General features: G+C 37.2%; 1 protein-coding gene across 2 annotated transcripts in view; it reads left to right on the top strand.

The window, feature by feature from the left end:
- Positions 1-15,279, top strand: part of Yif1 (Yip1d-interacting factor 1) — a 159,468-nt gene extending 144,189 nt beyond the window's left edge. For both annotated transcript variants that reach the window (XM_069825549.1, XM_069825508.1), the window contains one exon: positions 14,093-15,279. In XM_069825549.1, the coding sequence (XP_069681650.1) occupies positions 14,093-14,098 (6 nt within the window). In that variant the 3' untranslated portion in view covers positions 14,099-15,279. The remainder of the gene's footprint in view (positions 1-14,092) is intronic.
- The last annotated feature ends 7,945 nt before the right edge of the window (positions 15,280-23,224 follow it).

Here is a 23,224-nt window from a genome sequence, read left to right as displayed (position 1 = left end):
TTAATATCTTAATAGGACGGAGTTTTACCCTCAGGTCTATCCTAATGATTTAGTTATATTATCTCTGGATGTCATGTTAGCATGCTGTTTGAGCTCCAAATGAAGGCTTTGAACAGATGTGGGCTTGGTGCATGAAGGGGAAATTAGGTGTAAATCCTAATAAATCCGAAATGGTTTTGTTTAGAAAATGACCACGAGTTTTCTTATTTGGTAACAACTTAGTTTTAAATAATTTAAATCTTTAGGAGGGATAATCCTTAATGAAAACTGATGGGAATCCTGAAGAAAATAGTTGTAGATTGGAAAGAGAGAAGCCTGTTCAGTAGTATTTATATGAAACAACGAATCATAGTCAGAATAGCAGAAGAAATGTCTGAAGGAAATGGAGTAGGGAAAGGAGTACAACAAGGATGCCCTTTATCACCCACCCTACTCAACACCTACTTGGAGGATTTAGTGAAGAACTGTTTTCAGAATATTGGAGGGGTGATAGTAGGAAGAAGAAGAATAAAGTGCATAAGATTTGTTGAAGATAATGGCGTTGTTAGCAGAAGAGGATATGATAATAAGGGATATGCTAGTGGAGCTAAGTGACAGCTGTGAGCAGTATGGGATGAAGATAAATGCAAACAAGACGAAGAAGAAAATAAAGACGAAAACGTGCGAAATGCGAGTATTAATGAGGCAGTAGAGCAAGTGGACAGCTTCAAATATTTGGGGTTTACTAAATGCAGTAACATGAGCTGCTGCCAGGATATCAAAAGGAAGATAGCTATGGCAAAAGAAGCTCTTAAAAGAAAAAGGAGCATCTTCAACTGCGGAACTTGGGGAAAAGAACTAAGAGACTAGTGAAGTGCTTTGTGCAGAGTGTGGCATTTTATCGAGCAGAAACATGGACATTACGACGAAGTGAAGCAAAGCATTTGAATGTGGATATGGATAAGGGTGGAATGTGTGAAATGGACAGACAGAATAAGAAATGAAGCTGTGTTTGAAAGATTGGATGAAGAAGAATGATACTGAAACTGATCAGAAAGAAATTGGTTGGGTCACTGGCTGAGAAGAAACTGCCCAGTGAAGGATATACTTAAAGGAATGGTAAACGAGAGATGATTTCGGGGCAGAAGAAGAAATCAAATGAAGATATATGGATAATATGCAGAGACTAAAAGGATGGCATAAAATAGGAAAAATTGAAGAATGCTGGATTTGTAGTGAAAGACCAGCCATTTGGCAGAACGATACGTATGTGTGTGTGTCTTGATGTTCAACTGATTTGGAAAACTCACGTCGAGTATCATACAAAGGCGACTGGTGCCTTTTGGGCCTGCAGACAAGCCTTTGTGTGTAGTTTGGGGCTACAGCCAAATCGAAAATCCTTTATTGGATCCATTGCGCTGTTCTACGTCCATGGTTATGTATGCAGCAATGGTATGGTGGCCCCTGACTTTGAATTCCCAAGCAACGACCTTGTATCTATACAATGGCTTGCGTGTTTAAATATTGCCGGAGGCATGATGACTTCACCGATATTAGATCTCGAGGTCCTGCTAGTTTGCTTCCTCTGGATCTCGCAGTCTAAAACGTAGTCATACAAGCTGTCTCTCAACTCTATGGCCTTGGCCAGTGGATAGGAGGAATGAAGCACTTAGTTGTACACTTATTTGAAAAATGGCAACTGATATCAATCCCGTTATTGTTACGAGACAGGGTAGTATGATTCCTGTTCAACGAGTAAATTATCCTGTTTGTTTTATTCCTGATAGAAAAGAATGGAAGGGAGATCACCTTAACCAATTTCCACGTCGTAGTCTGGTGTGGTTCATGGATGACTCCAGAACTGACAGCGGTACTGGACCAGGGATTTATGGCATAAGACCCAGGACTAGAATATATATCCTCGTTGGTCAATATACATACTACGGTTTTGCAAGCTGAAGTGTTTATAATAGTAGCTTGCACTCAGGAAAATCTAAATAGATCATGGCAAGGTCTGAATATCTCATTTGCTCCGATAGCCAGACTACACAGAGTGTGCTAAGTGCGCACAGAGTCGACTCCAGGCTGGTTGAAGAATGCAGAACTAGCCTGAAAACCCTACCCAAATGTCCCAGGACACAGTGGAATGTATGACAATAATAAGCCGGCCTATTGGCAAGAAGGAACTTCCATCCAAAACTATGGCCCGGTACCCTGTGTTGGCATCAGTGGCATGCGGTAATGTGACGTGAAGGGAAACGGTGCCTGTATGTATGCCATTGCTCGACTGGGCTTCGATGCCTGTTGCCTACATACAGTGTTTTCATGAAATTGCTTCTCCGAAAACGTCATCACCACATGCCGCTGGTTGGCATTTCTATGTGTAAAATCAAATAGGCTCTAAAGGAGAACATGATGAAAGGCTTACTAGGAGCCTGGAGATCTACACCAGCCATATAACAGGCTAAACTTATGCAGAATTTAAACCTGACTGAACTGAACAACTCCTGGCATTGGGAAGGGGAGAATTTTTAGGATGGTTAACTGGAATTTTCACAGAACACTCATCTGAATAAGCACCTACATATGTTGGGCCTTAATGATGACTCAACTTGTAGGAAATGTGGGATAGAGGCCGAGTTATGACTTTACTTTTTGCTGGATTGCCCAGATCTAAGCCAAATCAGACATTGTTATCTCGGGAAACAAACATTGTATCTTTTGAGGAAATTAATCCCAGTAGCACAGCAAAGCTGGAAACGCATTGTGGTCTTGTGAGTTGATCTGCAGTTTTTGGGGTACACAAAGGGCCATTTGTGCCCAAATGTTACAGCAGTAATCTACACCTTAAATTTAGAAGATTATATTCTATTCAGTTATTGCACAAACCATCACCAATTACACATTTTCTGCTAGCTTTTGAGCCAGTCTTGACCATCTGAATTTTGAAGATTTCTCAAAATGTGTTCTTCCCTTAATATGCTGGTAGTTATTATATTTATATAATAAATGACCTTACAAATTTTTCCGTCTGCCCTACAGATATACATTTTTACTAATTATTTTTGTTATATTTCAAACATGATTTTTTCATATCCTTTAAAGTAAGCTTTAAGTTATTATGTTCTCTAGCATTGTCTTAATACATTCTACTGACCCTTTTCACGCCACTGTTGTTCTTATTACTGATCCAGGTCATCGCACTGTACAAGATGGTTCTCATCCATAATAATATCAGGAGTTATTTTCAGAGTATGCTCCAAAATTGAACAGAATACCAGTGGCGTAGCATGAAATTTTGAGCAGGGGAAGCTAACTCAAGTTGTCTTTCATGCAATATGAGAAAATGTATTACAAAAATACAGTCTTAAAATAAATAGTAGTCAATTTCAAGTCAGCAGTCGAAGATTGGTTGGAACATCGTAAGTAACACCAATAAGGCATGACCTCAAATGAGACGTAATAAAATACGATTTCACGGTTTACACATATCTCTAACAAATAGACACGTATACGTATAACATTAGCTCACTCCCTGTCATACTTAGAGAAATCACAATATTAGTATCATTACGTAAGTATGCGTCTGTCTTTTGGTTGTGTCCTTCATTGACAGCAAGGGAGTCGGTCATTTGTTTTTTAAATCACACTTTTGTTCGTAAGTCAGTCTTGATAATACAATTGTCCTAAAAAATTCAAGTAAATTAGTGTCAGGAACTGTTATTTCGCTCATTATTTATTATATCAGCCACAATGCACACTAACACTTCAGCTGAACACAACTGACGAATAGGGATAACTCGGAAACTACTTATTTTAAATGTTAAAGCTAGCTTCTTTTCGAGCCTTGCGACTAGGGTAGTTTAAAAGGGATGGAAAATCTGCGGGATGGATTACACAGAAGAAACCGGTCTGCTTGGAAGCTGGTGTGTGCAGGCTTCTTGTTTGCTGCTGCATCACAAATAATCCTGAGCTGCCGCATCACAATTATTAAAGCGTAAATATAAATTCTATTAAAGTTAATAAATAATTTTCTCCATAAACTGCAGGTTTATTATGAAATTATTATTAACTGGGGAAGCTAAGCTTTTTAGCTTACATTGACGCTACGCCACTGCAGAATACTAGTCTAAATCTGTCAAATGAATCATCAAAAGCAAGATCAACCACAATTACAATATTAAAATATTAGCAGAAAGTGAAAATACCAAATGGAAAAATCTATTGGAAAACACTAGTCTAATCCCTGAACTTCCTCGTAAATCTGCTGTTGCTATGTTCAGGCTACTCACTGGCCATGATTGTTTAAGTAAGCATCTTCACAGAATTGGTGTACTGACTTCACCATATTTTTTTGTTATGCTGTCAGGATCAGGAAATGGATATGGATCATCTGACAAGCTCCACAGCCCTTCAAATAGCTCAAGACAACATCGAAATATTGGGAAGCATGAAGGAAAATGACTTCATTGTTAAATCAAAAGCAATACTCGATTCTGGAATCCAAGAAGATGTTGATGAAATGCCATTGTTTTTCATTTTACCCATAAAACGTTGTCCTTTAATACAGTAATTAATTTTATTTTGTAATAAAACAAAATAATGTTATTTTTATGTTGTACTGCTTCCCAATTATTATTATTATTATTATTATTATTATTATTATTATTATTATTATTATTATTATTATTATCATCATCATCATCATCATCCTCAACATCATCATCATCAATAATCAGTGGTGTGCGGTGACCAATCAGACAGCGGAAGCACTGAATATTATAATTGTTAGGTAAACAATAGTAAATCATAACTGATATTAATTTAAAAGAATATATATTAAAATAGACCTAATATAAATTTATATTTCTTGAAGCTACAATTAAGCAACATTTTATATAAAATAACAAGCTTCTGGCTTTAAACTCACCCTTGAAACTTCTCACAGCAAGATCAACAGAACTGAAATTCAATCTTCTCTCCTGGGAAGCAAATTTGGTAACCATCTCCTCAAAGAACTCTTTCTTCTTCCTGACTGCTCCTAGTAGATGCGCTTCAATTGAAATAATTCCAAGATGAGATAGTCTCTCTACTCCAGTAGAATTTCGAGAGTAGCTTTTGATTCTCTTCAGCATTTAAAAACAACCTTTCTACTGAAGACGTACTCACAGGAATTGTACATAGTAATGTCACTAACACATTAAACTGGTGAAAACATTTTTTAGCATTCAATTAGTACTCAATAGTTTTGCAAGTTCACTCATGGTTTTATTTCTAAACTCTTCACTGCTGTACACTAATCAGCTCATTTTTCAATCGAGTGATGTCGAAAAATTTTCCATATGCATCTATGAGATTTTGAAAGCAACTTTCGAGGAATTGGTTAGTATATTGTTCATAGTTTTGAGGCGACAATAAATTTAAAAATTTCAGTTTAGAATGATCTTGAAATCTTAAATCCAAGTGGTTATCAATATTATCAAACACTTCGCAATAGATGCGTTTATAGTTGATATTTTTCCTCTTCGAAGGCTCACCTATTTGAGACACGGTTTCTTGGAAAACCACTTCATAATCATTATGTAATACTGCTATGGAATGGCGAGTTTCTTGTATTTTCTGTGACAGTACAGAATATCATTTGCTTGGTTCTGTAGGATGTTGTACAACACATCGGTGAAGGTAAATATTTTATCAAATGTATTTAAGAGAAAAAAAAAATTTGAAATCTTCCAAAAGTGCCAAAAAGCCATTAATTGGTGCTAAACTATCTGACTCAATTTCTTGAGGGTGTTCTAGCATAGCACAAAACACATTACAAAGTTGAATCCTGCTCCTGCACACAGTGTTTACCAGTCTTGATGAATAATTCCATCGCGTTGGACGGATGTGTGGAAGACGACATTGCAAAAATTGATCCAAAAAGTTAGCACATTTTGGTGATCTTGAAAAAAAAGCTGCAAGTCCATTAAGCGTACTAAAAATATTTTACACTCAGGTATTTGGCTGGTGCTTTGAGACAAGACGAGGTTTAGTGCATGGGCATAACAGTGAAAAAATAGGGCTTCTGGATGTGTGCCTTTGATTAATGCTTGTACTCCATTCAAATTTCCCGCCATCGTCAGTGCACTGTCATACGTTTGTGCAATCAATTTTTCATTACATCCGAATTCTGATAAGAAGTGCCGGATAAGTTCTGCAATAGCTTGGGCGTGTTTGTCACTACTTATATCACAGAACCCCTAGAATCTTTCCTTTATCTCTCCTTCATGTACATAATGCAGGACAATAGAAAACTGTGCTTTATTTGCCACATCTGAAGTTTCGTCAACCATGACGGCTACAAAAGGAACATCAGTAATTTCCTGCTTTATAGCTGATAAAACGGTTGAACCTACAGCTTGGATTAGGTCATTTTGAATTCGATTAGAAATTTCTTTTAACACAGTAGAGGATTCTAAATGCTCTGCTAAAAGAGGATCATATTCTGCAGTGTACTTCAGCAATTCCACATAATTGCCCCGATTAATAGAATTTGCTGTTTCATCATGGCCTCGAAAGGCTAACTCTTGTTTTCCCAGAAAACATACTGCATTAATAAGCCTTTTAATGATGTCCCTGTTCCGCTTTTCCTTTTGATTGTGTAGAGATATTTCATTATTAAGCTAGTGGTCAAGTGCAATTTCTATTCTATTTTCCCAAAAGCAGCTATAGCTACAGATGATCGTAGGTGGTTAACAGACAGCCCATGCTCGGCTATAGAATTTACTAAATTTCCCAAATGCGTGTACCCAGTTTTGGTCCAACTAGTATTTCTATCCTTTCCAAACAACAGACAATACCAGCAAAACACCGCATTTAGTTCAGCGCTGCCGGCTAACCAGTCACATTTGCTATACATATTACACTGAAAAGTCTAGTAAATTTACTGGTCTTTTGAACCAAGTTCGGTAGTTCTGGTGTTGGCCATCCATTTTTAATTATCTAATTTTTTTCTGAGAAAGAGTGAGCGGAAAAGGGCTTTAACACAACCTCTTTTATAATACATGTAGACATTTTCTATATTATATAATGTATTGTATTATTAGTTACTACCTGGTACCTTCACACACTAATACATTTTCACACACATTCGACAAACATTTACACTGCAGAAAACATAACTGTTACTGATACACTTTACACTCTCTATATACAACCTCTCACATGTGACTTGAAATTACAGAGAAAGTCTCTGACCACGACGGTTTGAACAACACTACAAAAAAAATAGGGGCAAAGTGTGGCCACAGTCTAGTATACAGGGTGTTTAAAAAATACGGGGCATAATTTCAGGTATGTATTTCCCACATGTAGACAATCAAAATAGTTCATTACAACATGTGTCCGGAAATGCTTTATTTTCGAGTTATGGCCTTCACAACATTGAAATTCACCGGAACGTTTTTCTTTCCGCAGGTCGTTGCTGTCAAAGGAGATATTAAGAGGGCACTCTGACAGTTCATTCCGAGGCGAAGGTTACATTCAGTGTTGTGCAGGCGTTAGACTGTGCGACATGTATTCAAATCAAGAGCTGGCAGAGATACACTTCATGTACGGTAAGGTGGACGGCAATGCTGCGCTGGCTCGTCGTTTGTACCAGGAGAGGTACCCACAGCGACAGATCGGAAGACATATGTACGTCTCCATTACCGTCTGTGCAAGTATGGAAAATTTAACTCTCCTGGTTTGGGAAGGGGACGACCAAGATCTACAACTCCAGAAGTACAGGAGGAGATTCTGGAGGCTGTGAACATGACTCCTTCTATCAGCACACGAAGGGTAGCGTTGCAAGTCAATGTTCCTCATACGACTGTCTGGAAGAAGAGTATCAATTGTATCCTTATCATTTGCAATGTGTACAGGCCTGTCACCAGCAGATTACCCTGCATGCGTTAGGTTGTCAGTGGTTCTTGCAGCAGTGTGGTGTAAATCCGAACTTTCCTGCCTTATTATTATTTACAGATGAAGCACAGTTCACACGAGATGGCATAACAAATTTCCACAATCAGCATGTATGGGCGTATGAAAACCCACGTGCAACTGTTCCACCTCATCACCAGGTGTGGTTCTCCCTCAACATGTGGGCCGGTATCATTGGTGATCGATTAGTTGGACCCCATGTACTTGTAAACAGACTTACAGGGCAGGCGTACACAAACTTCCTGGAAAACACCATACCTCATGTTTTAGAAGACACTCCACTGATCAATCGTCAACACATTCACTTCTTGCATGATGGCGCTCCTGCACACTTTAGCCGTACGGCTCGCCGGTACTTGGATCGAAGGTTTCCTGATCGATGGATAGGTAGAGGTGGTCCAATTGCTTGGCCTCCACGCTCACCTGATCTGAATCCTCTCGAGTTCTACTTGTGGGGCCATTTAAAATCATTGGTTTATTCGTCTTCAGTGCCTGATTTGGAATCCCTTCGGAATCGAATTGTGGCATGTTCTGAGGACATACGCAATACTCCTGGAGTTTGGGATCGTGTTCGCAGGTCAATGAGACATCGATGTGAGGTCTGTATTCAAGCAGGAGGTGGACATTTTGAACATCTTCTGTAATGACAACGACCTGCGGAAAGAAAAACGTTCCAGTGAATTTCAGTGTTGTAAAGGCCATAACTCGGAAATGGAGCATTTCCGGACACATGTTGTAATGAACTATTTTGATTGTCTACATGTGGGAAATACATACCTGAAATTATGCCCCGTATTTTTGAAACACCCTGTATACAGTCACGAAGCTCAATACGTAGTAAATATGCATCCATAGGTAGTTGCTAACCACCAGGATCGCTAATATTGCCTCATTACAGATAATGCGAAATAGTACCGGCACAGTCTATTGTTCCTAGCACTCTCACAACTCAAGCTTCGTGACTGTATATACTAGATCAGCAATTCCCAACCTTTTTCGACTCGTGAACCCCTTCCACAACGATCTGAGTTGGGTGAACCACTGACTTTTAAATATACATACAGTAGACATGCATAAAATTGAATTCCAAGCAAAAGGTTTAATAACCTTAAATTAACTTAACCCTTAATGGTTAAAACCTATAGTTACTCTAGTTACAGCTGAAAAGTTACACAACGTGTAGGCCTAGTTGCAATAATAAATATAAGTTTTCATTGTAATTACTCACCTCTTCCTTGGAATTCAGTGAGAAGGTTGCGCCTGCTTTCCATGGCACAGAGCTTTGAAGTCAGGAACCACAGAAGTTAAATAAAGTCTCAAATCACTTTCAGCACAAAGTCTGTTTCTGTATTTATATTTTTAATAGGCATATGAAGAAAACGACTTTTCGCACAAATATGTGGATGAAAAGGGTAATAAAGCCGTTATGGCTTTATTCACTAACACTGGGAACTCCTTTAAACTCAACCAAAAACCAATTAATAACAAAGATTTATAACTTTTCTGTAACTGAAAATCAGTGGAAATTTCAAGAAGCTGCTCTTTTTCATCTACGCTTAATGTAGATTCTAAAATTGTTGACTCTTCAAAGGGATTGCGAATCCAATTATTATTATTGGACATGAAAGGGAAATATTCTCTGAAGGTTTTTCCAAGTGCCTTCAAATGTTCTTTAACCATGTTCTTGACATTTTCGTCCAAAGAAAGCTGATTTTCCACCAAGAAGTCGTGAAGGGTATCAAAGCACTCGGTTTGATTTCTATTGAAACTCATTTCCCAAAAATTAAGTTTTTTAATGAATGATTCGATACGGTCTCACACAATATAAACGTTTATATTTGACTCCTGGAGAGTTAAGTTTAAACTGTTAATTTTTTAGAAAATGTCTGCCAAATAAGCTAAAGTCTGAAGCCAGATTTCATCTTCCATGTACTTTGCTTTGTGAAAGGCATGGCTGGTGAGAAAAATGTAAACTTCGTCTTTAAGTTCATGCAGTCTGGAAATAGTTCTACCTCGAGTTAGCCACCTAACTTCGGTGTGAGAAAATGAACACTTATAAATGCTTCCCATTTCCTCACAAAGCACTGCAAAGATGCGGGAATTTGTAGGGTAAGTCTTAATAAAATTAATTATTTTCACTGCATCGTCCAGCACACATTTCAATTCATCGGGCATGCATTTAGAAACAAGAGCCTGTCTATGAACGCAACAATGTGACCAAGAAGCGTTCGGCACTACCGATTTCACTTTGGCAACAAACCCAGCATAACACCCTGTCATAGATTTCGTACCATCTGAACAAATGCCTACACAGCAAAAGTATTCGTCGGTTAACTTAAATATATCTCCTCCCGTAGTTCTCTCTTTTAAGGGTTTGCAGAATAGTAGCTGCTCTTCTACAGACTCCCCATTAATATAACGGACGAAAAGTAACAAAATGGTTAAATTGGCAACATCAGTCGATTCGTCAAGTTGAATCGCAAAAGAAGGACTGGCACGAACTCTTTCCAAAATTTCCTTGTCACCTATATATGAAAATCCAAACCTAATGTAATTATCATCGTACTTTCTTTTCTTTATCCACAATTCACTTTTGTCGGATTGACACACATCACTAGAAGCTGAATGACCTGTTGACACAACACTAACTTGCGATTTTGTTAAACTCTGTTTCTCTTTCAAACTTCCACTTTTCAACCAGTTATCCATTTTAATCTGAATGGAAACGATTCTGATATACAACTGACAACTTACTGCATTTGCCACAAGGGAAAAAGCAGTACCTACCGGCTATTGTTGAAAATACAAAATTAAATATAAGTTTGTTGAAATTCCACATTAACATCTAAAATCAAAGGCCTGACCACCATGTATCCACTCCTTAGTTGGGTCGTGGTACAGTACTGTTGTTAGTATTGTTAGAACACAAAGAAGCTGGCAGACTAAATTTCCATTGTAGTGAAATCAAATGCATTCCTAACGTTGTTACATAACTATAAATCAGGCATTCACGGTAAATATTAATTTATTGTGGAAATAATGTGATAAATTCCCGATGTTACTCATATGTAACAAGGGGCATTATGGTTAATTTAATTTCAAAATAATAATAATAATAACAATAATAATAATAATAATAATAATAATAATAATAATAATAATAATAATAATATATTATTAATATAATATTAATATATTATTATTATTATTATTATTATTATTATTATTATTATGACAATGCCGCAGAAATGAAGAAAACAATAATAGGCCTAACCTCGAAACCCGCCATTACAGAAAAGTTTTGGCGAACCCCTTGAAATATTTTGCGAACCCCCTGAGGCTTTGCGAACTACAGGTTTGGAAACGATATCCTAGACTGTGGTGTGGCATCATACTACTCTAAGAAAGCAACATGCAGGTATAGTGGTGACTCAGGAGAAGACGAACGCGGAGTGAGAAGAAAGGGTGGTAAACAGATAATGTTACGACAACAGTGCAATACTTACACTGCTAGTAGATGGAAATAATATTTCCGCTCACAAGTAGTACAAGTATTGCACTGTTGTCGTAATGTACTCCATTATCCACTCTGCGCTCGTTGTCTTCTGAGACACCGACAGTACTCGTCTCCCTGCTCTTGCAGGCATTCTCCAAGGGATGCTGTAGTCATAGAGTGCCTAACATCATCATACCTGTGAAATATGATACATGTAAATGACGAAATTATGTACAACAGATAGATATTTGTAAACTGTCATATATGTACCTCATTCTATCTCATGGTAATGTGGTGTAAGGAGGCAGTGCTGCAAACAAAGTTGAATCTCACACCACGAGCAAATAATGGCGGAACTGCAATCACAGTCAGGAATGCTGCATTTGTCAAGACCAGCAAAATTTATGTCCAACACATTACGGAACGGAAGTGACATGTCCTGTGACACGTATCCAGATGCATAGCGAAGCATAGACTGGTACTGTGGTGCACTCAACTGATTGTATATCAAGGAATGCAACTTGAAAATGAAGATCCTCTCATGCAGCTTGACGGCATTCCCCTCATCATGACGTATGTTCTCTTCAATGCGTCGCGCAAATAGTTTGTACTGGCGAAAGAAGTAGACGTCTAGAGGCTGACAGTACTTTGTGGTTTTAGGTGGTATGATTTTTGGGTGTAAATTTAAATCCCTTTTTCCGAAGGCTCTCACCGATAAACTTGTGTCTGTTTGACCAGACCATGAATCCAGCAGCAGAAGCGATGCTCCCTTTAGTTCCAGTTGAAGTACTTCACGCATCCAGGACAGCATGAGAGCTGTTGACATCTTACCACTGGTGCTGCAATCATATTCTATATTTGGAGGTTGGTTACATTGTAATGTTTCGGAAACACGTTTACCAAATTTACCACCCGCTTCCTGAAAACAGATGTACAATTTCTTTGCGAGGCGTCCTGACATGGAAATAAGGACCTGAATGATGCAGGAGTGAGTAGTAGATGCAACGCTTTCAACAGTTGCTTCCGTTGTCTTTTTTCTGGTCATTAATAGTGTCCTATTTGAGGTAATTTCATACTCAAATCGACTTTGATCCATATTCAACACCATGTCGACATCGATTACATTAGCAGAAATGTAGTCCGTAACTTCTCGCACAAACTCCAATGCTCTGGTCCTCACATCGGTATCAAGAGTAACATCCCGCCTAGTAATGAATCTTGTAATCTTGCGTGATGTTATTTTGGAGCGGCGTTTGAATCGGTGAAGGAAATGATTGCTGGCTTTAAATCTGGGAATGCCCATGAAAATAGCTGCTTCTTTCTCCCAAGTCTTTAAATGCCAGTAGTGAATTGCGTTTCCAACATTACGCGCATTCCTGAATTTGGTCTACATATGATGCTCTCGAATGCAAGCATGTTTGTTTTCTAGCTACCACCTCTTTCAAGAGCCTTTACTATTTGCCTCACTTTTGCTGGTGATGTCTTGAATTTTTGGGCAGTTGCTGCAACGCTTTTCTTTCCAATCTTGACACTGTCATAAATCCTTTGCATTGCTATTTTAGAGAACTGCTCGTGGATACTTTTCCGTTTGAATTTGGGAGGTGATGGTTCATAGAAACTGGAACTGGTTGCCGTTTTATGAACTGGACTACCGAGCACGTTGTTATCTTCAGATAAAGTGTCCGATGTTCCATCACTATTACACCACAAAGTCTGTCCTTCCGACACCACTGACATATTTCTCCAGGATGATAACTCCCGTGCAATTCGCCTGTTGATTATGTTGGATGCATGTTGTCCGCTGGGTAATTCTGTGTCACCTCATTCACCAGTATCTGTACCACAGCATGAGGGTTACAACTTGTTTTGATAAACATACAATAGTATACACGTATTTCACCTACAGTATTCTTTAACACACAAACAGGCCCATGCCCTGAATCGTACTACCTAGCCACTTACGGTTATACAAAACATACTTATTTACACAAGGCAGGAGATCTACCAGGCATGCACATTATCACAAAATGACATCATATCTCTCAAGTACAGTGTGTTTCATAACTTATGACTACAAACATTACAGTTGTGAACCCTACTTTTATACGCCTTGTTTTAGTGGTAGCAAATGATTGCGAAATGCCACACTTCACACCAATTACTTTGGCCTCATGCTTGTTCAGCCCAGAAAGTTTCGTGACGATTTTCGTCGGAAGGTCCGAAAGCATCCCTTGTTAGTTGAAAGATGTCACAATCCATGCTTGCTTCGGATTGTGCGGTGCAGACGCACATAGCCCGTGACCTTCATCAGAGGTGCGCACACAATTCCTTCACTGTTCAGCCAATGTAGAAGTGACAATGCTTCGGTTCACTCACAATGCTCATACCAATAATGTAACGTATTATATAGCTCTAAGTTCTATACGTTTTAAAGAAATCTTATGATTTTATCTAGATATTATTGAATAACCGTATGATTATAATGACATAATATATTGTTACCGAAGCAGTGCTTCAGTAGCTTACCCTGAATGCACGCCACTGTGATCATATCATTATTATTATCATTATCATTTATCATTATTATTATTATTATTATATTATTATTATTATTATTATTATTATTATTATTATTATTATTATTATTATTTACAGCCATGACTTACAGATATAAATATAGAAGACCTTCCCTACAACCAGAAGACATGCTAGACAACATGGATGATTTGAGTGAAGTAGCTGCCATGCCTGCAACAACCTCTGTAGAAACAAACAAAAGCTTGGCCACATCCTGTAACCAGAATGGCAGTGTTCAAGAAAAAAGTACAAGCATGGCTAGAATAGACTGCAATGTCAAAGGAAAGATGAAGAGTTACACAACCTCAGAAAGGAATAAATAAAATACAAAATAGATTTGACAAAAGAACAATTGAATCAATGATTGCAGAAAGGACCTGTTACTTCAGTACAGTTTTAAGATACCAGTACGTAACAAAAACTATTTGAATGTTTCCACGACATTGTACATGTACGTAGTTAATTTTTCTACAAAGGCTACTACATCAAAACACACATTCAGAGCTGTCCTGTTAACAATTGCTACTTCAAATAAAACATGATTACAATTTATAATTGATGAATCCAGGTCCTTTCTTCAGTCAAAGTAAATATAGGATAAATACAGTACCATATAGTGATATCTTCTTGTAGCAATGGTTATATCTTTTAATGTGTTCCATGTCCATCTCTTCATTTGGATCACACAATAGGCTACATAGATGTTTGTAATAAAATATAATCGTCATTTGTTAAATTGGCAAGTCCAAAAATACCAATTTTACGGGAGAGACAAAAAAACTGTTTTCTAACAATTATATGAAATTTGTTACTTTCCTTTTCGTCGTAAAAATTAATTTAGTATCAGATCCTTAATTTGAAGTGTTTCTAAACTGTTCCAGTAATGAAGATAATGGAGAGCAATAAGGTCTTCGTTTACCTAGGACCTTCCACTCTTTTAACAAAGGATTTAAAAAATAAACATTTTTTTTTCTTAAAATTTCATATAATATCATACCATATTTGCTGAGAAAAAATTATAAAATTTAAAGAACTTGTTACTGAATGAAAATACAAGCAATAAAATTATTAAGGTAAATTTGTAAAAAAATTTTCCTTAAGAAAATTATCAACATACATGGAATTTAGTGAATTTCTACACAAAACAATATTATATTATAAATATTATTACAATTTATGTCTGACAAATGTATCATCCTTTACTTAAAAAATTCTCTGAATGTTAAATTATATTATCTTTATAAATGTCTGTAATTTCCTTTTTAGTCAGTGACTTTTTCTTTCTTCAACGACAGTTTTGACTTTTCACTTCAGAATCAATCACTAAACTTGGGAACTGATTGTTGATATGAGAATCAAGGCGAAGATGAATGTGTGTTGAGATAACCCATCTTGCAACAAGAGTCCCTGGATGGTGATGATCATGCACAAAATGAATCAAGTTACTAATTGCAAAACATATTTTCTTATAGTATTTCTGCTACCAGTTTTTCAAACTGTAAATTATTGGATTAGTTGGGCTAACTTCCCACGACAGTGGATTCAAGGGAGGTACTGCAGTGCTTTGAAGTACCAGTTCAGTTAGTTGATGAACTGTGTAAATTTGGTCATGTTTTCGGAGGATTGATTGATAATGAGAAAATCTCTATAAGCTATGACCTCTGATTCGAAAAAATTGCTCAATTTTTCTGAAACTTCTTGTATCTGTTAGACTTCATAGAAATTTTAGTTCTTTTTTTAAAATGTTGTGAAATTATAAAGTGTATGGCTGCCTCTAAATGTAACAATGTGATAGTGTGTTGTAATTTATTTAATCTATATAAGAGATTTTGCAAATATATATATCTATATATATATATATATATATATATATATATATATATATATATATATATATATACAGGGTGTTTCAAAAATACGGGGCATAATTTCAGGTATGTATTTCCCACATGTAGACAATCAAAATAGTTCATTACAACATGTGTCCGGAAATGCTTTATTTCCGAGTTATAGCCTTCACAACATTGAAATTCACCGGAACGTTTTTCTTTCCGCAGGTCGTTGCTGTCAAAGGAGACATTAAGAGGGCACTCTGACAGTTCATTCCGAGGCGAAGGTTACATTCAGTGTTGTGTAGGCGTTAGACTGTGCGACATGTATTCAAATCAAGAGCTGGCAGAGATACACTTCATGTACGGTAAGGTGGACGGCAATGCTGCGCTGGCTCGTCGTTTGTACCAGGAGAGGTACCCACAGCGACAGATCGGAAGACATTTGTATGTCTCCATTACCGTCTGTGCGAGTATGGAAAATTTAACTCTCCTGGTTTGGGAAGGGGACGACCAAGATCTACAACTCCAGAAGTACAGGAGGAGATTTTGGAGGCTGTGAACATGACTCCTTCTATCAGCACACGAAGGGTAGCGTTGCAAGTCAATGTTTCTCATACGTCTGTCTGGAGACTGTTGAAGGAGTATCAATTGTATCCTTATCATTTGCAACGTGTACAGGCCCTGTCACCAGCAGATTACCCTGCACGAGTTAGGTTCTGTCAGTGGTTCTTGCAGCAGTGTGGTGTAAATCCGAACTTTCCTGCCTTAGTATTATTTACAGATGAAGCACAGTTCACACGAGATGGCATAACAAATTTCCACAATCAGCATGTATGGGCGTATGAAAACCCATGTGCAACTGTTCCATCTCATCACCAGGTGCGATTCTCCCTCAACATGTGGGCCGGTATCATTGGTGATCGATTAGTTGGACCCCATGTACTTGTAAACAGACTTATGGGGCAGGCGTACACAAACTTCCTGGAAAACACCATACCTCATGTTTTAGAAGACACTCCACTGATCAATCGTCAACACATTCACTTCTTGCATGATGGCGCTCCTGCACACTTCAGTCGTATGGCTCGCCGGTATTTGGATCGAAGGTTTCCTGATCGATGGATAGGTAGAGGTGGCCCAGTTGCTTGGCCTCCACGCTCACCTGATCTGAACCCTCTCGATTTCTACTTATGGGGCCATTTAAAATCATTGGTTTATTCGTCTTCAGTGCCTGATTTGGAATCCCTTCGGAATCGAATTGTGGCATGATCTGAGGACATACGCAATACTCCTGGAGTTTGGGATCATGTTCGCAGGTCAATGAGACATCGATGTGAGGTCTGTATTCAAGCAGGAGGTGGACATTTTGAACATCTTCTGTAATGACAACGACCTGCGGAAAGAAAAACATTCCGGTGAATTTCAATGTTGTGAAGGCCATAACTCGGAAATGAAGCATGTCCAGACACATGTTGTAATGAACTATTTTGATTGTCTACATGTGGGAAATACATACCTAAATTATGCCCCGTATTTTTGAAACACTCTGTATATATATATATATATATATATATATACTGTATATAAATTAAAAAAGACTGTAAGTGCATTCTCTTGCAAGTAGGGCCTAAATAACAATGCCTTTTTCATTGTATGCATTGCATATTTTTTCTTTCATTTTGGACAGAGGAATTATATTGGTCTGTTTTTTATTAATATTTTATGTTTTTCTATTATTACAACACATTCTAACGGAAATGTAGTGAAATTCACATTTTTATAACCCATCATATATAAATGCTACTTAAACAAAATGTTGCTTGCTCAATATACATTCACAAGAGAAGGACTAGTTGAGGTAAAAAAATTAGTTTTGTTTAGTTGTATGTTTGATCATGCGACAATATCTGTGCGACAAAACTTTTTTCTAAGACTGTACATTCCCAAAAAGCTGTAGTAAGTACAGTAACAATTAGCCAGAAAATAAGGCAATAAAATAAATTAGATTACTTAAAAATTAAATAAAAATCCCAAAGAAACCAAAAAAAATCTAAAAACAAACAAAAAGATAAATTTTCAGTCTTCTGAGCATTAAAAATACATGATATAAAATGTATTACATAAGATATGAAAAGGACTTTACCTAAGAAATCCTGAGAAAATCTCAAGCGCGTCTTAAAAAAAACGACTTACTTACTTACTTACTTACTTATGGCTTTTAAGAAACCTGGAGGTTCATTGCCACCCTCACATAAGCCCGCCATCGGTCCCTATCCTGAGCAAGATTAATCCAGTCTCTATCATCATATCACACCTCCCTCAAATCCATTTTAATATTATCCTCCCATCTACGTCTCGGCCTCCCCAAAGGTCTTATTCCCTCCGACCTCCCACCTAACACTCTATATGCATTTCTGGATTCGCCCATACGTGCTACATGCCCTGCCCATCTCAAACGTCTGGATTTAATGTTCCTAATTATGTCAAGTGAAGAATACAATGCTTGCAGGTCTGCGATGTGTAACTTTCTCCATTCCCCTGTAACTTCATCCCTTTTAGCCCCAAATATTTTCCTAAGAACTTTATTCTCAAACACCCTCAATCTCTGTTCCTCTGTCAAAATGAGAGTCCAAGTTTCACAACCATACACAACAACCAGTAGTATATTGTTTTATAAATTCTAACCTTCAGATTTTTTGACAGCAGACTAGATGACAAAAGCTTCTCAACCGAATAATATTTATTCTGTGTTTAATTTCCTCCCGAGTGTCATTTATATTTGTAACTGTTGCTCCAAGATATTTGAATTTTTCCACCTCTTCGAAGGATAAGTCTCTAATTTTTATAGTTCCATTTCGTACAATATTCTGGTCACGATACATAATCATATACTTAGTCTTTTCAGGATTTACTTCCAAACCTATCGCTTTACTTGCTTCAAGTAGAATTTCGGTGTTTTCCCTAATCGTATGTGGATTTTCTCCTAAGATATTCACGTCATCTGCATAGACAAGAAGCTGATGTAACCCGTTCAATTCCAAACCCTGCCTGTTATCCTGAACTTTCCTAATTGCATATTCTAGAGCGAAGTTAAAAAGTAAAGGTGACAGTGCATCTCCTTGCTTTAGCCCGCAGTGAATTGGAAAAGCATCAGATAGAAACTGGCCTATACGGACTCTGCTGTAAGTTTCCCCAAGACACATTTCAATTAATTGAACTCGTTTCTTGGGAATACCAAATTTAATAAGAATATTACAAAAAACTTCTCTCTTAACTGAGTCATATGCTTTTTTGAAATCTATGAATAACTGATGTACCGGTACTGTACCCTTATACTCTCATTTTTTCTCCAATATCTGTCGAATATAAAAAATCTGATCAATAGTCGATATATTACGCCTAAAACCACACTGATGATCCCCATTAATTTCATCTACATATGGAGTTAATCTTCTCAAAATGATATTGGACAAAATTTTGTAGGAAGTCAACAAAAGTGATATTCCTCGAAAGTTACTACAGTTAGTCTTGTCACCCTTCTTAAAAATAGGTACGATTATGGACTCCTTCCATTGTTCTGGTACAATTTCCTTTTCCCAAATTGCAAGTACAAGCTTATAAATTTCGTTAGATAATGCGCTTCCACCCTCTTGTATTAATTCTGGCGGAATTTGATCAATACCTGGAGACTTGTACTTTTTCAAATTTTCTATCGCAATTTCGACTTCAGAAAATGTGAGTTCGGGTATAAATGGTTCAGCTGTTTGTATTTGAATGTCGTCCTGATCCTTTCCATTTGGCCTATGTATATTTAGTAGTTGTCCAAAATAGTTTTTCCATCTGTTCAGGACTGAATGAGAGTCTGCAAGCAAGTCACCATTCTCATTCTGATCACGTTTACCCTTGCCTGATATCCGTTTTTAAATTCCTTTATACCCTTATATAAATCCCGAATGTTTTTATTCTTACTATTTGTTTCTACCGCATTCAGTTTTTCCTTCAAGTAATCTCTCTTTTTATTCCTAAGTGTACAACTTGCTTCCCATCTTTCATTGAAATAATTCTCTCGATTCTCCTCAATTGGATCCTGTAAGAATTTCAATTTTGCCTGTTTCCTTCTCTCTGCTACAATGGAACAATCTTCATCAAACCACGGTTCCCTTTTCTTAGTTTCATGATAACCTATGCTCTGCTCAGCTGCAATTTGATATCTCGGATATTCTCCCACGTGCTATTAACATCTAACTCTCCCTCAACTTCGTCGGAAATTGCTAAAGCAGCAAACCTATTTGAAATTTCGACCTGATAACGTTGCTTAGTTTCCTCTTCCTTTAATTTCAGAATATTGAATGTACTAATATTAGCTTGTTGCTCTACTCGCTTGGCTACTGATAGTCTTTCTCTTATTTCTCCAATAACCAAATAATGGTCAGAATTACAGTCTGCCCCCCTGAAAGTTCGAATGTCTACTCGTTTATCTATCAAGATGTGATCGATTAAAAAAAAAACGACTATACATACGAATTCTATGTCGTTGTCTTGAGACAATCTCAAGACCAGTCTCAAACTCAACTGTGCATACAGCAGGGATCGGCAAAAATGTCATCGTGATCACTAGCAATAGTGACGTCGCAGTGGCAGCGCAGTAAACTGTCTTTGCTTCACATCCTCCCTTCCATCCAACTCTCCTACAACTTCAATTCACATGCATCTATCAGTAACGGGTTGCTGATTAGATGTAGATTGCTTTTTTCTCAAAACCTTCAATGTCTGTTTGAAAACGTGTGTTTAAGGAATAATGAGAGGAACAGTATTTGTTGTGTATATGGTGACAATGCAGACGCCTCTTGTGTTCTAAAATTCTAATAAACACATATAAATTGAATATCTAGTAATATTACGACACGACATAAGATTATCACGAAATCATAGGTAATCATGAACATATCCAATGTAATTGTAAACGAAAATGTATAAAGTAAAAAATCAGTATAAACACAATTTTCTTTTCGTAGAGCTGGATGGGGCGAAGCAATCAAAACATAAAAATAAATAAATAAATTCAAATAACAGTTCCAGTACTAAAATATGATGAAACAAGCTATGAGTCAAAAATAACTCCATGCAAGTTATGTTATTTCTTTGGAAATCGCAAAGTCATTGAAGTCCTATAATGAATGAAAGTTTATTAAAACATGTCTGAAGAAAGTTGCTAACATTATTTGCACTAAATAATCTGATGTTTTTAACAGTATGAAATTATACACACAGACAATACAAAGGAGGATAAGGGATATTGAAACACTAGCTGAAGGAGAAATAAAATCAAAGATGCATAAATAGTGGTCTAATCTCTCGCTTTAGGTGGAAACACAGATATTGAGAGAGTAAAATTGGTAATGTTCACTCACCAAGTTACAAAGGATCTCTCTGTATACGAATATTTGCTCGATCTCATTGCACTTAAAGAAAATACAACAGGAGAGGAGTTATTCCAAGCATGAAGAAAATATATAGAAGAAATTAATCTGAACATAAAGCAACTTGTGTCTGTAGTAACATACGGGACTCGAAATACGACTTTAAAAAAGTCTACTAGGTGTATTAACGTGTTATTAAGAGAGCTGGAAATAAGTGAGGACATAAAACGTTGCCATTGTATAACACCACAGACTGGCTTAGATTCATTTAAAATGCTCTCCATAAAAAAATTAATATGTGTAGTCCTATATAGGTCGCCTGCCACTACCCTACATAGCTATGTTTTGCTCTATATTCAATTGCATTTCGGAACACTTGTTTCCTGAACGAAAACTTGTAATATCTAAACAAAGATCATGACTAGCGGACGAAATTTTACGAGTTATATTAAGACTGACAATTTGTGACGTATTTTTTTAGATTGTTGTAGTATAGTAAAAATAAAAGTGAAATGAAATGTAATCTGTCCAGTTATAAATCAATATTGTGTAGTCTGTGTCAGATGATTGGGTTGAGAGCAGGGGCGGCTTTCGAAGGGGGGCTGCGGAGCTGCAGCACTCCCAGACATTTGTGGTTCTTGTCTCATTTTATGATGTGAAATACATTTATTATACAGTCTCTATTTAGCGGCTCGAATTTTTTTTTTTAATTTCGCTCTCATTGACATGCACGCAATCGTTAGTGAAGTCACTTCCTCCCTTGGTGCTGCCAGAGCGAAACCAGAGACAAAGACTACAGGTTGAAGCCACTTCCTCCCCTGGAGCTGCCAGTCTCGTCTCGGAAGGTTTGCGCGTTAGTTTTATCCCTCCCCCTGCTAGCCCCCTGCCATGAATCCAGAGTTTCCAGGTGCTGCAAAATTTGCAGCAGTTTGTCAGTAGCGTGCAGTTTTAAATACATCTTTAATGTTGTGAGTATAACAAGTGCGACAATGTTTAATTCTGTACAATATTTACAGTCTTTTCAGTTCAGTACCTTAACAATTCAGGAGAAATGTGAAATTAAGTGCCCATCAGTTGAATCTCATAATGGAAAGAGCCGCTAAACAAAATAGCCTACAAAGCTCGCATATTTTTTGCTAATGTATCCAGTATCCCTGCTTTCTTCTCTCGATCTCCACACAGTCTATATTAAATTAATGTGTTTGAAAGACAATTCCATCAGCTGGGGCAACAAGATGGAGTTTAAAATAAGAACAGTAAATGTTGTTCATGAGAAGAAGGAGCCATTGCTAGAATGTTTTCAAACCATAATGGAATCTCAAACATCTAACAACATCACAGTAAATGAGGCAAATGCCCTGGTGCGTACTCTTGAAGATCCTGAATTCAATTTCTGGCTGAGTTTTTTTTTTTTTTTTTTTTTTTTTTCATTTATTGATATATCATGTAGATATATTATACAACCAACTAAAGCATCGCCAGTTAGATATTTCTAAGTTTCAAATCTGCATATAAAAAATTAAATTATGGTTTATTTAACGACACTCGCAACTGCAGGGGTTATATCAGCGTCGCCGGTGTGCCGGAATTTTGTCCCTCAGGATTCTTTTAAATGCCAGTAAATCTACTGACACGAGCCTATCTCATTTAAACACACTTAAATGCCATCGACCTGGGCCGGGATCGAACCCGCAACCGATTATTCTACCGAGGCCGACTCTGCATATCAAGTTTTGTTAATGCCATACAGTCAATACGGATTAGTGCACAGTTGAGTAGCAAGATCTGTGAAATTGAAAACCCTAAAAAGCGTTTTAAGGTCGAAGTGATTCAGACAAGGATTGCGGCAGCCAAGGAAGTGTGTGACTTCATTATCACATAGGCTAACACCCGATTCCAGTTCATAGATCATCTAATATTATCTTCTCTTCTCTGTCAAGAAAAATTTGAATGCTACA

This window comes from Periplaneta americana, chromosome 1 (genome assembly GCF_040183065.1).
Source record: "Periplaneta americana isolate PAMFEO1 chromosome 1, P.americana_PAMFEO1_priV1, whole genome shotgun sequence".
Classification (NCBI taxonomy): domain Eukaryota; kingdom Metazoa; phylum Arthropoda; class Insecta; order Blattodea; family Blattidae; genus Periplaneta; species Periplaneta americana.
This window is presented reverse-complemented; position numbering and strand designations above follow the sequence as displayed.